The sequence below is a fragment of the Peromyscus leucopus genome, chromosome 4 (genome assembly GCF_004664715.2).
Source record: "Peromyscus leucopus breed LL Stock chromosome 4, UCI_PerLeu_2.1, whole genome shotgun sequence".
In the NCBI taxonomy this organism is placed as follows: domain Eukaryota; kingdom Metazoa; phylum Chordata; class Mammalia; order Rodentia; family Cricetidae; genus Peromyscus; species Peromyscus leucopus.
The window spans coordinates 50,299,146-50,317,071 of NC_051066.1; the positions used below are offsets into that span (position 1 = coordinate 50,299,146).

General features: G+C 40.1%; 1 protein-coding gene across 1 annotated transcript in view; it reads right to left on the minus strand.

The window, feature by feature from the left end:
• Positions 1–1,075: 1,075 nt before the first annotated feature.
• The window catches only part of Gpr155 (G protein-coupled receptor 155), a 42,152-nt gene continuing 25,301 nt past the window's right edge, over positions 1,076–17,926 (minus strand). The window contains exons 11-17 of the mRNA XM_028880641.2: positions 16,605–16,815; positions 13,598–13,706; positions 12,616–12,751; positions 10,588–10,683; positions 8,346–8,410; positions 6,997–7,134; positions 1,076–3,343 (exon numbers count right to left, since the gene is read on the minus strand). Of these exons, the coding sequence (XP_028736474.1) occupies positions 3,046–3,343; positions 6,997–7,134; positions 8,346–8,410; positions 10,588–10,683; positions 12,616–12,751; positions 13,598–13,706; positions 16,605–16,815 (1,053 nt within the window). The 3' untranslated portion in view covers positions 1,076–3,045. The remainder of the gene's footprint in view (positions 3,344–6,996; positions 7,135–8,345; positions 8,411–10,587; positions 10,684–12,615; positions 12,752–13,597; positions 13,707–16,604; positions 16,816–17,926) is intronic.

The following is a 17,926-nucleotide window of genomic DNA, read 5'->3' on the forward strand; positions in this document are numbered from 1 at the left end:
AAGAATTTATACAGACCTTTCTACAGAAATGTAAAGTTAAATAAATTAGCTGGATAATTTACCTGAATAACTTGGTAGCCTCATAAGTTTGAGCCCTAAAAACTTCAAGGATTATAAGGATATGTGAGTTAATTTGTAGAGATTTTCACTGTGTATATACAACAGAATATTTGATGTGAATGCTCATGTTGGTAATTAATGCCTTGGGGTGTATTTTAGGAATTTTAGTGTTTTCTTAATTTTATCTGTTGTAAGAGTAAAAAATAATAAACTTAATTATTTTATGTAAATTTGGTTTGTTTGATCTTTGATGAAAAGAGAAATTTATATATTAGTCTCCAATACATTTCCTTAAAAATAATTACACAGAGTGAAATTTTGGAAACAGTTTTTTGTTTGTTTGTTTTTTGTAAAAGTATTGGTTTTGTAGAAGTATTATTTGGTTGAGTTTATTTGAGATGGGGTTTCTCTGTGTAGCGCTGGCTGTCCTAAAACTCTCTCTGTAGTCCAGGCTGGTCTCAAACTCAAGAGATCTGCCTGGCTCTGCCTCTTGAGTGCTGGGATCAAAAGCATGTGCCACAATCGCCTGACTAATTCTAAACAGAATTTTACAAAATACTTTTACAATGCTGGCCCACACCTTTAATCCCAGCACTCAGGAAGCGGAGGCAGGTAGATCTGTGAGTTCGAGGCCAGCATGGTTTATAGAGCGAGTTCCAGGACAGTCAGGGCTGCACAGAGAAACCGGTCTTGAAAAACAACAACAAAATTAACTGGCTGAGGTTTTCATCAGATGACTGCAGAAACGTAAAGCCCATCTTTTCCTGAAGAACATTTCATGATCCTGGACTGTGCTCCCCTGTCACTCATCACCTGACCACTTGTGACCAGTTATTAAAAGGTACTTTATAAAAGGTGCTTACTGACAGCCTGATTACTCCAGACTCTGCAGCACCACAAGGTCATGAGATAGCCCCAGGAAAATCACTTAAGAAAGCATTGAGAATTTACAGACAAGACTTGTGTGGCAAAGTCAGCATTATTTGGATTATTCAAGGAAAAGACGTTGACCATGCAAGTTAAAATAAGTATTTTATTGAGAAACGTGCTGTCAGTGAGAAAGTAACATACAAATATTTTCATTTAATAAAATTAGCTTATCCCTTAATCCTAGAAACATCCCTTAAAGGCCTTTATCATCTGAAACTGCAAATCACTCTGATCTGTGGTTTTATTTTAGAACCTCCCATGGAAAATAATGTTTCAGATTCCATTTGTGCAAATGAAAGAGCAGACTTAATAAGGTTTACTCACAAACAACAAATTCCCGCCCTTGAATCTGGGTCGCTTGCCTGCATGCGAGTTCTGTCTTGTGTCACCAGAGGCCGCTAGAGCGGGTGCTTCTGCATAGCCCCAGCATAGGGAGTGACAGTGTGGGCGTGTCTTTCCCTTCCACCTCAACATCCCAGTTCCACGATCAGAACATAACTAAGTATCTTTTTTTTTTTTAAATATACTAGGCTTCCATGCAAGTTTTTTTTTTAATTATGTATTTGCTACATTAAAAGGGTCAGGGCACTAACCCCATAAATAATTTTCTAGGTGGCTTTTATATATTAAACACTATGAGATAAATAACGTTTAAAATAAATTAAACCATCACTGATATCTAACAATTAACTGGCTGTTCAAAGGATGTGCAAATTATCTGAAGGTAAAGCTTTATCTGAAGGTGTTACGGTCTTGATATGAAAACCCAGCCGCAGTGTGGGGGCCTTGGAGAAGACTGGCTCGCGAGAGAAGAGGTGTTGAAATGGGATTTGCCTTTCTACGGGTGAAGAGGCCAGAGCCCTTCCCTCCACCACGTGTGGCTCCATCTGTGAACCTGAACCAGGGCCTCACCAGACGCTGAGTGTGCCGCCACCGCGATCCTGCACTACCAGCCTCCAGACCTGGAAGGAAGACTTCCTGCTGCTTGTGAGCTGTCTAGTTTGAGTCCTTTTTCAAGAAGGTCTCAGTGGACTAAGCAGCATTTGGTCATTTTTAAACTTACACATTTTTAGACATGGACACATTTAAAGACTGAATCCTAAAGGTAGGATTCCGCTAGGTTTAGAATTTGAAACTTCTGACTATATACTGTGTCAATGCAGGAAATAAAATAGATTTTCCTTCTACAAGAGAATACTTTGAAAGTGCCAGAAATAGTCATGTCATGGCAGTACTTTTGATAGCATTTGAATGAATAGGCTCAAATTAAATTTTTAACTTGAAAATTATAGAGATAATATTAATGTTCTTAGTCTCTTCTTATTGGCACACATTAGTACTTTAGATAGAAGACAAGACAAAGCTTTAAAATCGGTGTTTTATCAAAAATAAATTTAAAAATTACTTTTAAAAAACAGTGGGGTTAGCCAGGCATGGTGGCACACACCAATAAGCCCTGAACTCAGGAGACAGAGATAGGAAGATCAGGAGTTCAAAGCCATCCTTGGCTACATAGGGAATTTGAGGCCAGCCTGGCTACATGAGACCTTATCTAAAAAATAAAACAAGTTTTAATTTTTAAATGGGTAGTATTTGTCAAAGAAGTGGAAAGAAAAATAAAACCTTTTACTAGAAAAAATAAAAATCTGTCAGGGGAAGTGTTATCGGTAAATGTAAAGTTGTCTTAAGGTTCATTTTTAGAGCAGCAAGCCTGCCAGCTTTGGCAATTTAAAAATAACAGCCAGTTAGATACTGACTTTGAAATTATAACAAACAGTCGCAGAAAGAAATGATTTTCAAATATCGGTACGATAGTGGTACCTATAGCAATTACTGTGTTCATTATCAGAACGTTGAACTCTAGGCTTTCTCTCGTCAGTTTCCCGTGTGCTTTACAAGCACGTAAGGTTAGAGTGTGTCAGTGCAGGGTAGGAATGCATTTGCAGGCGAGATGACGGAGGCTCAGAAAGGTAACCTGCCCGAGGCCTCACAGCTAAAAGTGCCAGATGTGAGCCTAGAGGGTACGATTCCATGTGGGGTTCTCGCCTTCATAATTTAAGTCTGAGGGGAAAGTGAGGATGGAGATGAGTGGCCAATTTCTCTATAGCTTTCCTGTTGGGGGTTGCTCACAGCAGCGGCAGGACTCTGTTGAGGGCTCTTCTGAAGGAATCTGTAAAACAGATACTCGTCCCGGAACTCATAATCGTTGGTGATATGTTGGATGACTCCCCCCCGCACCAGCCGGTCTCCGTAGATGACAGCTTCACCACGGTCCGAGGCAAGGCCCACTTCAATTAGCCAGTTCACCAGGTCAGAGCCACAGAAGGTCCCAGCAGAAGTCTTTGCGCCACACCTGTATGTCAAAGGAATGATTCAGCCATATGCTCTGTAACTCTGGTATCGGCACTGCATGACAGAGGATGAGCAAAGAAAAACGTACAGGGAATGAGGAAAGACAGTGTGATAGTTAAGAGCAGGACAGAACTGGAACTGTTCTAAACATGAAGGATTTGTTACCTTTCCTGACCCTAGACAGACTCTGGTGAAAAAAAAAAAAAAACATGCCAGTAATACTTGTGAAAACAAACACTTTTTAAAAATGGCATAGATAAGTGTATTGCCTGAGAAAAATTCTTTCAGGGGGGAGCAGGTGTGTATGTGTGTGGCATGTGTCTGTGTTTGTGCATGTTTGAATGTATTGTGTGTGGGGTACATGTATGTACACATACATGTGGAAGCCTGAAGTTGACAACGGTTGACTTTGATTCCTCCCCACTTTATTTACTGAGGCAGGGTCTCTTACTGGACCTGGAGCTTGCCCATTCCAGACAGATCCCCTGCCTGTCGACCTCCTGTGGGATTACCGGCAAGCCACCCCACCAGCCCAGCTTTTATGTGGGTTCTGGAGATCCCAAATCCAGTTCTCATGCTGTGAGGCAAGCACTCTGAATACTGAGCCGTCTCCCTAGCCCCCAAGAAGTTTTTCTTTTTTTTTTTGAAAACTTGATTTAATTTTCAAGAATTTAAAAAGTTATGTATGGCATGTGGATACTATATTGAGCAGCGTAGATTAAGACAATTTTTGACAATAGTTTTTACATTTTTATTTACATATTTTTATGTGTATGGGAGTTTTATCTGCATTTATGTCTGGTGGACACCATGTGCATGCAGTACCCAAGGCCAGAAGAGGGCATCAGATCCCTTGGAACTGGAGTTAACAGATGGTTGTGAGCCACCATGTGGAATCAAACCCAGGTCCTCTGGAAGAGCTGCCTGTGCACTTGAACTGCTGAGCCATCTGTCTCCCCCCCCCCCCGCCCCAAGTATCTTTTAATAGCAGCATGGCCTGTGTGTGTTATGTGCACTTGCATGCACGTAATGTGTGCACATGTATGTGGGGATCTGAGGTCACAGTCTGCCTCTTTCCTCCACGGCTCTCCATCTTGGTTGGGACAGAGTCTCACTGAACTTAAAGCTCGTGGATTTGGCTGCTTTCTCTCCCCTCAGGCCTGAGCTGACAGGCACACGTCACCAGTCCAGCTCTCTCTTGGGCTTTAAAGACCTAACTCAGGCTCTTGTGCTTACGTGGCAGGCACGTCATTGACTGCCACAGCTCCCAGGGTGGCCTCGTACCTGTCCACAGATGACTCGTGTGTAACTGTTACAGTTGTGTCTGGGATGCATGCCTGTAATTCCAGCTCCCGAGAGGTTGAGACAGCAGAGCGGGTTTGAGCCGTGGGTTACATGAGGAGATTGTGTCTCCAAGAACAAAAGTAAAACTTCTTTTTGTTCTATTGCTTTATTAACCTGCTGAAATCAAACTTTCATGTTCAGCTTATAGCACCCGCAGTCTCTTTCCCTCAGTAGCCAGGACAATCATTTGCTTCATTAGGAATTGGAGCAAACAAGTGAGATCTGTCCTACAGCAAACCCAAGATTTTAAAAGTGTGCTTTGGGGCCGGAGAGATGGCACAGTGGTTAGGACTCAGTGTCCTTCCAGAGGCCCCCGGTTCAGTTTCCAGCAGCTACATCAGGCAGCTCAGAACTGCCTGTAACTCCAGCTCCAGGGGATCTGACACCCTCTTCTGACCTCCATAGCCATGCACACAGACACATGCGCATTCATAAAATAATAAAGAGCAATCTTTAGGAAGCATGCTTTGATTTTTATTTGCTTCTGGATTGTTTAATATTTGTCTTCCTAATGCAAATCTGGATTGCTTAAGTATGAGCAGATAAAGAGAAAGAAATGCCACACAAGAGAACCAATTACATGAATTATGAACATTTTCTCACAAATGTGCACTAGACAGCAAGAACCTCCACAAGCATCAATCAAGCTGTGAAATCTGGAGCGCTTGACAACAGGAGATAGAGGTGAAGAGCAGGATGAAGTGACAAACGGGTGTCAAAAAATTCAAGCATTTTACCATAAATACAAAGTTTCACATGTAAGAATTAGAAAAAAGTTAATAACATAAAATTGTTCTCCAGTATCTGAAATATCAGTGTTAGTGTCTGGGTCTTTTCGATGTAGAGGTGATACCTTCTGTCCCGGTCAGTAACTGAAGATATTATTTCCTGATTGCTGTGAGCAGGCTGCTGTCCCAAAAGCCTAAGCAATAGTACAGAGTGTCAGAGAATGTGACATGGGACAGGCTGCAGATCTGGAAAGGAGCAGAAATCAGCTGGTTTATACCAGCTGGTGCCCATTCAGCCATCTGGGACCTGGTAGCTCAGCAAATGCTAAGAGTTCTGCTTCCTGACAGTTGGCAAGCGCAGTAACCTGACGGAAACTGTGGATTTTCTTAAGAGAAAATTTTAAAGCAATGTTAAATTGTTCAAACTATCCATAGGCAGTATCCTGAAATTGTGCTTAGCCTCTCTAGGTAGAAAAGTCACTTTTCTCCAGAGTTTATCATTGTTATTAATTAGGCAAGGCTCATCACAGACATTTGGCCATTAAAGTAAGATTTTTCTCTGTGGTTTATTTATTATTATTTTATGTGTGTGAGTGTTTTGCCTATGTATGTATGTGCATCATGTGCATGCCTGGTGCCCAAGGAAGCCAGTAGAGGGAGTCAGATCCTGAAACTGGAGTTACAGAAGAAGGTTGTGAACCACCACATGGTGCTGGAAACCAAGAGGCCAGGGCTCTGTAAGAACAAGTGCATTCAAATGCTGAGCCATCTCTCCGGGCCCTAAAGGAGGGCTTTTTTTTTTTTTTTTTTTTTTTTTTTTTTTTTTTTTAAAGGAAAAGAAATGTGAGGTTTTGAGAACTGAACTTGCCAAGAAGTACCAGCTCGGAAGTTCTAGTATTAACACTCAGAGAGTCCCCTTCCCACTTCCTCAACTAGGCTATATTCTTCCGATTGTCAATGGCATGCATGTTGAGCATAGTGTCAGAGTCCTTAGAAATGAACCATCTTGAATAGTAATCCCCACATTTTTAGAAATGCACATAAAGGTATTAGGTTCTTTACTTTTTGCTTTGTTTTATTTCCTCTTTCATGACAACGAGAACTATCAGCACACTGTAATATTTGATTACTCATAGTCCATCATTTCCTGTTGCAGCACATTCTGTACCTTGGGGATTAGAAGAATAAATATCATGTCACAAAATAATGACTAGGACTGGGGGTGAAATAAATATCATAGAATTAATTAAGAGGGAGAAATTTCATTTCATTCTCTTGACAGCATCATGAAATGACATAGTACTAGGAGATGAGAATATAAAATCCCTTCTAAACCTAGTGTTTTTCAGTGCTTTATGAGAGACACTAATGGCCAACATGAAGAGAATGTTAATACCCTGCCCAACAACTCACATTTTATATAGGAATCAGAAGCTACCTGACATTAAATGTAAAAATCAAAGTGATATGTCATTTTTATATCTTATTTCTTAAACTAGAAACTTACCCACAGTTATTAACTTGTTAAAACCTAATGTTAATAATCTGGAATCTATGTTTCTGAACCCTGTACTGGCTTTACCTTCTTTCTCTGACGATGTTTCGGATGCACAGGTCACGGTGATAATGGACAAATTGCTGACAGGTCATTTTTATTTCCTCAGAAACAGGGGAGTCTCTGTTTTCTGCTGTTTCCTTATTGTTCCACAGGAATTCAAGCCTGAAAACCAAAATTTAAGCGGGCTGTTTCTTAAAGAAAACAGGTGTGAGAAGATCCGAACTGCCTCACCAAGTAGCTATTCAAAATCCACCACCAAAGCTCTGTCATCAATACCCAGATGTCATTAATCTCTGAACCAGAAAGGCCCCTTTCCTACACCCGCTCTTCGAGCAGGCTAGGGCAGGGCTGACCCCTTTATACACGCTGCAGATATGCTTGACCTGCTTCAGTTTGTACTAAGATATTCCTTCTGTCTCTGACCTTTTTGCAGCACAGACCTAGCTTAGACACTAAGCCGGATGTCTCACACTTCCTCAGAGACTAAAACCAAATCTAAGCAAACCAAGGTAACTTATGGATAGGCACTTTATTTCACCATTTTCAACATTAGTAGCAGAGAAACAAGTGCCAGGGTCTGGAGTATAAAACAATCCATTCTGTCCATCCAGGCAAGACAACCGCTGACAACTGACTTGGCCGGCATTATGAAGCTGGCGACTACACTGAATGGCTTTTCTTTTATACTTTTCTTTAAGGAATGCTGATGACCCTTAGCAATGACATCTTAATGAAAATAATGACAGTGATGATGATGGAGAAGGGGCAGACACTCTCAACTGGCACTCCTTACAGAGTAGGTAGGCTGGATTCCATTAGCCCTTCTAGTGTCTATGAATTTTCCCTCGAGAGCAAGTGGAGAACAAACATTTTTCCCTGCCTCTCTCTCCACCCCATGTTGAAATGTTTACCTTATTATTTTTTACAAAGAAACCTTGATCTGCCTTAAAAGAAACCTTCCTAGAAGCCAACAAAACCCCCAAAGTTGAGGGAATCCTTGAATTTTCTGTAAACACTCAGTTTGATAGAAAGAGAAAGCTTATTGTCAAAGGAGAAGAAGAATCAGATGTAGACTTTGATGAGGAATCCAGCACCTACTACTTCCATTTCCAAGTTCATTTCACTATATATAGTTAATAGCATTGCTAGAAGTCAGTGCCCATCAATTCTTGTTAAAATGCAAATTACATTGCTGGATTTATAATACTTCTTCCAATACTTTCTCTGCAATTATCTGCAACAAATATGTGATTTCACAGATAACCTTTGTGTGGCATTTATGGTCTCCTAGCAGATATAAAAGTATAAAAAGTATCAATATTTTAATAGAATGGCCTTGTCATCACAAAGGCTTATTTCAAAACTGAATTTACCTTCTTTTGAAAGGTAGGATGATTAAATGTTTGTCCAGCCCAAAGATTCCAAAGGAAATAAATCCCTAGGAGAGAAAACAGTTACTCTGTTTGATTCAACAATACAACCTTAAGACAGAAATTAAGACAGTTAGTGTGTGAGGAAGCAGCCGATAGTGATGGGAGCAACATTTTAATTCAGCATTCAAAGCAGACTGAAACTCAGTGTCTGCAGGCACACGACACCCGCTTCCCAATCATTCTGTCCTAGTAATTATGATGGGTGCTAAAAGCCAGTGTTGAAGAACTGCATTTGCATGACAGCTCCTGAAGAAAAACAAAATCATTTAAAGCCTACATGTTTGTGTTTCCCTCTTTTTTCTAAAAGAAAATCTCTCAGTGAGTGCCCAAGTACTTATTATTTTTCTGTTGAAATATAATTAACAAGACCTATAATATCTAATTGTAATACAGTTAGCATTATGTTGTAGATATGAAAGGTCCCCCAAAGACTTATGCATTGCAAGCATGGTTCTTCATGCGCCGTTACATGAAGCTAGAGGGTGGGCCCAGCAGTAGGGAGTCCATAGTACTCTTCTGGAAAAGCTGAGCTCAGTTCCCAGCACTCATGCTGAGTGGCTCCAAACTGCTTCCAGAGGATCTGAGGCCCTCTTCTGGCCTCCACAGGCAACTGTACTTACATGCACATACCCCACCTTTCCCAGACACACCAATAAGACAGACATACACATAATTAAAAATTTGTAAATACAAAATATTACATGAAGGACTTGATTGTCTTAAGTACAAATAGTCAGAAGGGAACATCTCACTACACTAGATCTTTAAAAGGAAAATAGGATTAGAGTGAGACTGTGTCTTCTCATGCCTTTGAGCCACTTGAGACATAAGCTGTATGGATAGCATTTGAAGTACAACATTCCTGCCATTAGTTCTGTTCTTGACAAAGCCCTGTGGCATGGAGCTTGCTTGGCTCCTGTCCTAACATGGCTCAATCTGGAGTAGGCTTTCTGAATGCAAAATGCTTAGGGGGGCTGTGAATTTTCAGCCTCGTATTCTATAGTTGGGTAATGTCAGATCTTAAATAGTATCACAAGTGAAACTGGTATCAGATGGCTCTGGGGCACCCATGTTTGTCTGTAATGAACTTATTATATAATGTGTTCCTTTATACTTTGCTGGTTTTCTTCCAATAACAATGTCAAAACAAGCAGGAGACACTTTGAGTGGTTAGTGGAAGGCGAAAATATGTAGAAGCAGAAACTGACAAATTTTAACTACCTTATATGGCAAAATATTTCAAATTTAATAGGCAGTGATTTCCAACACAGTATTTTTCAAGTTGATATTCAGTTTATGCATGACTGTTCTCTAATCAAAAAGTAAGGGTTTGATTGGGGAGGCGGTTCAGTGTGGTTACATGTGGTCACTAGTATGCCTAGTGTGTACAAGTGAAAACTCAATCCCTGGCACCTTAAAAAAGAAGAGATAAGAAAAGCAGGTTGATGAAAAGATCAAATTTTGAACTTTGCACATAAAATATTTCCCAAAATTTAAAATGTTATTTTTCTTTAAATATCCTCCGTTTTGTCCCAGTGCTAGGGATTAAACCCAAAGCCTTCTAAATGCCAGACATTAAATATAAATTTTAGTAGTAACATGAGAGGGGAATGATAGTGTCTACTTTGTAGGTATCTTGGTATTTACATGAGATAATGAACATAAAATCCTTAACAAGGGTTGGTACAGGGTAACCTCTGGAGGAACACTACTACTGTTTCTGCTAAAATGTATTTATACATCACATGATTTTTAAAATACTGATTTAAGTAGCTGTCATTCAAAAAACATGAGATATTTAGTAGTGTTAAGTGGCCAAACTAAGGCTCAGAGAAGCAGGTTATCTTCCAAAGTGAGTTAGGAAGATCAGAAGTTTAAGAAAAATTTGGGAACATCTTGTTCCTGCTTAAATCATTATTCTTCATCTCAATGCCAAAGCAAAAAAAAAAAAAAAAAGTCTTTGGTATTTCTGGTTGAAACATCAGCGTACATTCTGATGACTTCAACCAATATAATAATTCATCTCTATGGGGAGACAGGCAGCAGCTTTCAGCTGCCATGCGTCCCAGCAGCTGATAAACAAACTGAACCCTTTTGATGTAAAAGAAAACACCGTCTGCACCACCCTCCCCCAATCACCTCACCCGAGAAAACAACCCTCTCGTTCTCCGTAAATAAATACCTGGCCAAAGTTAAACACGGCACAGAAAAACTGTAATTCAACATAGAGTCGTCCAGTCTCGTGGTTGAACAGCCACCACAAACAACTAGAGAGATTCTGTAAAGGGAAGAAAAAGCAACTTGAAAATGAAGCAGAGAATCATTTCTCCCCATCCAGCACACAGCATGATAACTTCTCTAGCTAATAATTAGGGGGAAAAGACTACAGGGGAAAAACACCGAGAGAATGTCGAAGCTTTGTCTTTCAAACAAGAGGTTTCAACCTTCCTCTTGACAGATGCCACTCAAACTGTCTATTCTGATCAACTTGGAAGCAAGAAGACATGAGCCATAATACAGAAGCTTACATAATAGATCAGGACTGCCGACTAGCCTACACAGGATGGATTTTAAAATTAGTTTGACACAAGAAAACAATTCTATCACTAAGCAGCAGTTCCTGGCAGCAGTTCTTGTTTTGGACTCTTGTTCTTAGATGGCCGTTAAGTGTTGCTGGCTAATCCACGCTATGTAACGAGCATCCAGTGTGAGGCGGCTGCAGAGGCTTTTGGCCCACCTCCCATCTCTAGGGGGTCACACTCGAAGCATGGGAAGGGATCATGTGTAACAACTGATCATTCACAAGTGAGGATAACAAAGAAAAGCCCTTCTATAGTTAAAGAAATGTACACAATAAAATTAAGTACTGTATTTATAAATTATAACACTGAAAATCTTTCAATATTTTATGCTGGCATGAAGGCTCTATGAATGTGCACTACCCCTCTGGAAAAGAATCAATAGAATACATCTGTGTCATAGAAATGCTTCTAGACTTTGATGCAGGGTTCTCCACCTCAGGAATCTACCAATAGAAAACACAATGTCTGGAGGTGTTTATTAGGGCATTTTGAATAAAGAAGTACTTGAATAAATTATGATGTTGCTTTTTTGTGATTATTGGGAAATAATTTAAAACAATGGCTTTGAACACTTTGGTCAAATAGCCTTGTTTGATATTTGTGGGAAAAAGCAACACAGAGGCCTGGATGGACTATAGAACCATGCAGAGTGTGCTGAACAGTTAGCAGGCAGGGCTGAGGCTACAGGTCAGTACTTAAGCTTGTGATTCACATTCCTGAGACCCTGGGTTCAATCTCCACACAAAAGAATTAAATAATAATGAAAAAGAAAAATTAGAAGGCATTAGTATGATAGATATTTTTCTATTTCTCTATAGTATGAAGATTTTCATAATTAAAAAATTTTAAAGATGTATATATCTGAGTGTTTTCCTGTGTACATACATCTGTTGTTCCCATGTGTTTGCCTGGTGCCCACAGAGGCCAGAAGAGGGCATCAGATCCCCGGAACTGCAGTTACAGACAGTGGTTAGACATGATGAGAATCTTTGGTTCTCTGCAAGAGCAGCAAGCGCTCTTAACTGTTGAGCCACCTCTCTAGGCCCTAAAAATTATGTGAAAAGTTTATTTGGAAAATATCTTTTTTTTTTTTTAAAGATTTATTTATTTATTTTACAGTGTAATGTCTGCATGTATCCTTGCAGGCCAGAAGAGGGCACCAGATCTCCTTACAGATGGTTGTGAGCCACCATGTGGTTGCTGGGAATTGAACTCAGGACTTCTGGAAGAACAGCCAGTGCTCTTAACCGCTGAGCCATCTCTCCAGCCTTGAATATATCTTTAGAGAGCTAATTTAGGTATTTGTTCACTGTCATAAGTAAGCAGTCCTGCATATATCATGGAAATACTTTGTTTTGACAAATTCTGGGCTCAAGCGTATAGACTGAATACGTGACTGTACGAAGAACAGACCATTGGAGTGATTGGGCCACGGAGTAAACCATTCATTCCCTGTCCCTATCCTCATGCCTCAAACATTTAGCTACATGTTAAAATTCAGATGGCCTAGCCACCATACGTCGTCTGCAAAGTAGCAGTGAAGCTTCTCTGAGCGAAGCTGCCAGTTTAAAGAAATAACCCCTTCCCTCCACACCCCCCCCCCCAACAGAAGCAGAAGAAGCATTTACGGCAAACAGGCCGATGATGAGCAGTAAACACAGCAGGACGTGTCGAGTCAGCTGAGGGTCTCCCGTCTGCAGGTGCTGCTCTTCCTCCTGGGCTAGGATGCAGCTTCGGGAGTCACAGTGACTCACACAGCGGTCGCTACGAAATAGTGAGCAGAGTTTAATTATTCCAGACCCACCGTGACTTCCCAAGAGAAACAGGATCGAAGCGCGCTCAGCCAGGACTCAGGAGCTCACTGTCGGTGGCCCTGGAGAACACCCTCATGTTACGTGCAGAGTCTCTCTGGAGATGCACAAGCAGTATGAGGCAGTTCCTTCTACCTACTTAACAAGGGTCTCTGTCTACAAAATTTATGGTACATAATTATGATACACAACTTAGACATACTTCATATAGTTTACATATAATTTTAAAGGTTGAATTAATAGTTTTATCTGTGATGAATCCACATGAGCCACACATACCCTATTATGTTCTATTTTGACAAACCATGAAGCAAAGGTACTATTACCTCTTGCATTTTATAAAGAGCCTAACTAATTAATTAGTCCTGGTCCTAGAAAATAAAGCCGGGGGACAGTCTCAGCTTTCAAGAGAAGAAAAAAGGCCAAAATTCAATAGGTTTCCTGGATTTCTCACTTCAATTAACCTTTGCTTTTTGTTTTAAAAATTCTGGGGATGAAACATAGGATTTTATGTTGGGCAAGTACTTACCACTGAGCTATACCCACCTCAGGCATGTGAGTTAAATTTATTGGGAAATCAATTTTAATACTATCTTTAAGAATTTTATTTTTTCAAAATGAGTTGTTTCTATGATTATGATCTTATTATCACTTGCCCCCATCTTATTGGAAACATATTCTCAAGCCACGTTTTACAGTGTATAGCCTCAACAGGAAGCCTGTGTAGTGTTCTTTTCACATATAAGGATACAAAGGTTTCTTTTTCACCCTTAAGCCTCCCCTCACGGCCCCAGGGCACTTACTTTTCTCAAAGGAAGGCGGCACAGGCCCACTGGCACTTGCGGTTGTTACTGGCTCTATTGATGGACAGTGTACGTCACCGTTTCCCAAGGAGCAGGAACAGCAACCTAGACACAGGAAATAGGATGTGAAGGGGGGCCCAACCACAACAGAAATGCCCAAGTTCAAAAGATGCCAAGCCATGCCAAGCCACTCAGGTTGTCTCCGTGGAAACATTTTCTGTACGGGTACGCATCTAGGTGTGCCTATACAGAGGTGAGCGATTAAACGGTGTCAGACAAGTGATCAGCTCCTTATGTGGTCCCCTCACTGCATGAGACAGAAAGGTTTTTATCCAGGCTGCTTCCTGGAGACACTGTACTTCAGAAACTAAGAATTCAACCATTTCCTAAAACAAGACTTTCATTCATCACTTTCCTAAATAAAACTGCTCTGCTGATGACCAATGTTGGCCGAAATAAAAGCCGCCTGTGACTTGGATTCGCTGTCTGCCTGGCCCAGCGATTGGACAAAAGGCATTCCCTTCTTTCTGGATAATTCTTTACAGTCAGTCGGAAGCCCGCGTCTGGGCATGGCTGATAGAGTCCTCTCCCAGGCTCATCTCTGCAGTCACTTCTTTCAAGCTCTTCCACCTCAGGAGTCTGGAAGATTCGGCAAAGCAGTGCTCCACTCTTCCCTACAAGCCCACATGGCTGAATCTCCAGCTGGCTCACAGGCAGACTGCTCCACGCAAGTCACAGGGAGACCATACTCTATAGCTGTAATTTCCCTCTGTATTTATTTGTTTGTTTGTTTGTTTATATGTTTATTTCCTCTGATAACTGCACACAGTGACCTTTAAATTTTTTACAGTTATATAGGCATGGTGCTTCCTGACATGGATTGCAATATGAATAGAATTATAACTTCAGTGGTAAACTATTAAAATGCACATGCTAGAAAAATGAGTACTACTTAGGCTTAACCTCTCATTGATAATGTACTTAAGTCCTTCTGTGATAGTCTTAAAAACAAAAGGATTTCAAAGTACAAAAGCTATTATCTACAAGCCATTACAAATGTCTTTTGAATTTTAAGATAATAATGCCACCTTAAGGTTAAAAACAGAACCACAGAATAACAGAAAAGAAAATAAATTATCTCGTCCAGCTCTCTTCAGAAATATGAAGGTTTAAATAATGAAATTACACAAAAAGAAATAAAGATGAAGAAAACATGTAAGGCCAGCACATTCCAATAACATACCTTCAGGGAATGAACACCTGCATGCACACAAATGTGTACATAAATAAGCAATCATGGCCTCTGTAGAAAACTACTCTGCAGTTTCTTCCTTCAAATATAAGGGCTTATCAGTAGCCATCAGCTTTCTCTTTATTAGACAAACATTTTTTTTGTTAAACATACTGTTTTTATTTATTTTCAAGATTTATTTGTTTTAAGATTCATATATTTCTGTTTTATGTGCTTGAGTGTTCTGCCTACATGCATGTATGTGTACCATGTGTGTGCCTGGTGTCCAAGGAAGCCAGAAGAGGGCATCGGATGCACTGGAATGTGAGCCACCATATAGGCCCTGGGAACTGAGTCCAGGCCCACCGCAGGAGCAGCAAGTGTTCTTAATCACTGAGCCGTCTCTCCAGCCATATTAACTAGACTCTTAATCACATAATAAAATGTGACCCCAATTTCACACTATTCATAACACAAAAGTCATAGGTCTGTAACAAATATGCAATGGGAAACAGAGATAGGTGAGCTATATTGAATCACCAAACTACACAAGAGACCAGGATGGTCATCTGAGGTGTTACGTGCTTATACTTCCAATAAAGCAGAAGAAAACAGGATTTAGGGGAGAAACATAACCAGACAGATTTTGAAACCTTTTTCCTTAGGAACCCGGGTGAACCGTAATTAAGCAAGTATTTTCCTCAAGCAGTCTTCATGATAGTGTCAGGGAATCATGACACCCACCCCACTCCACTCCACATAAAAATAACAGTACTAAGTGTGTATAGTGAGCCCGATATCTCACGAGGAACCGAGGCTATAAAGACAAATCAGAAATGGCATTTACAGGAGAGCGGGCCAAATAAACAAGAACAGTTATGAAACAGTGAGAACACTGTGGATGGGAAATGCAAGTTTCATAGAACTTGTAAGAGTCATAAAAAAAAAAATCTCTTAACTTCAATCTTTTAAAGATATATATAGTTTCTTAACTGAGAAACTATATAAAAATCAGGTGGTAAGTCTGACTTGGTTATAATTTCTATGATTAACCTTAAATTCAGTTAGGCCTCTCCTTAAAATTCATCTTATTGATGGCCCCTCCCTGATGAAATGTTGCTAAAGTTGGAAATGTGTGTGTTTAGTTTCCTAAGAAGGACCTTCCAATTCCTTCCAAAATTCTCAGGTCAAAGCTGGGGACATAGCTTAGAGGTAGAACACTTGCAGAGAGTGTGTGAGGTTCTGAGTTCAGTCCCCAGCACTGAAAACTGGCACAGCGGCTCAGGACTGTCCTCCCAGCACTCAGGAGGCTTAAGCAGGAGGATCAACAGTTTGAGGCCAGCCTTGGATTCAGAATAAGACCCTGTTTCAAACAGCCAGCCAGCAACCAAACAACCAACTAACCAACTCACTCAGAAGTCTTAGAATTCAACAGAACATTATCTCAGATTCATGTGTTCAGGAATGAAGTTCTAACAGAATTAATCAAGTTGTTCAATTGACAAATACCTATAATATTCAGAGTAGTAGAGTGAATCTATATTGAGCAAAAACATCTAGGATACATGTGACTGTTTGTTTTCAAATATATGCAGCTGGGCAGTGGTGGCACACACCTTTAATCCCAGCACTCGGGAGGCAGAGGCAGGCAGATCTCTGTGAGGCTGAGGCCAGCCTGGGCTACAGAGTGAGTTCCAAGATAGCCAGGGCTACACAGTGAAAGCCTGTTTTGAAAAATCAAAAATAAAATTATATATATGTAGAGCTCATACTTGTTTCTGGAATAGAACTTGTAAAGAGTTCTGGTTCATTTGTTGGTGCTAGGCTCTCCTCAAATGCGGTGCTTCCAGGCTCTACTGGTTTGTGGTTCTGAGATTGGCCGAAACCTTCATAGTGACCAGCTTGGGTGGTACGGTTCATGCACATAAGTGACACACCAGCCATCAGAATGCTGCAGAACAGGGTGACTGCTGTGGTGATCATCTGCCAGCATCAGAAAAAGATGTTAGGCCAGTCTTCACAATCTCATCTTAATAATCTTAGCACAGTAGGTTTAAGAAAACTTTTTTGGAGAGATGGCTCCGTGGTTAAGAACACTGGCTGCTCTTCCAGAGGACCTGGATTCAGTTCCCAGCACTCACATGACAACTCATACCTGCCTGTAATTCCACTTCCAGGAGATCTGACACCCTCACACAGACATACATGCAGGCAAAATACCAATGCATATAAAATAAAAATAAATAATTTAAAATAAAAAAATTGATAGAAAATATATCTACATAGCTTTTTTTATTAAGAAATTTTTTGTTCATTTTACATACCAACCACAGATCCCCCCAACCCCCATAGCTTTAAATACTACAGGACAATGTTTCTTTAAAATGTGTATGGAAGGAACATGATTTACTTGTAAAGAAATCATGGTTTGTCTTTAATCATACAGGTTTCTTAGATGCTTCATGTATAGCAAGTGGTTAACAATATAGCCATTGGTTTCCTTTAAGTAACGAAATGATTTCTTACAGACTCTTTATTTACTTCTGAATGCTGCATGTAGTTCAACCATACTTCAGTGAATGGAGGTTTGCTTATAGTAATGATTATAAAAATTATAGCTAATATTTATGAGCACCAGCTGGATGTATTAGTGTAAGTCCTTTTTATACATAATCTTGTTTATTCTCACAAAACTGAATTAAGTTCAAAATTACAAAACAAAAGGTAAGAATTAAAAATCTTTGGTGGAAGTTTTTAAAACATATGCTGGTGGATCCTACCCCTGAAGAATCCAGCAAGTCCCATAAGCCTCCTGGTCTATTGATTTGCAAGTACGCTTTGCTCAAATACACTTTGTTCTGGAATTTGTACTTCTCATAAGAGTAACATATTTGACATTTACTGCCAAGATGTTTACTTTTTTTCCCCTTCAGCAGAGAAAACGTAGCTCATAAATGTTTGTTTTGTTTTTGTGGTTTTTTGGGGTTTTTTTGGGGGGGGTTTGTTTGTTTGTTTTGTTTTGTTTTGTTTTGTTTTGTTTTGTTTTGTTTTTTTGAGACAGGGTTTCTCTGTGTAGCTTTGCGCCTTTCCTGGA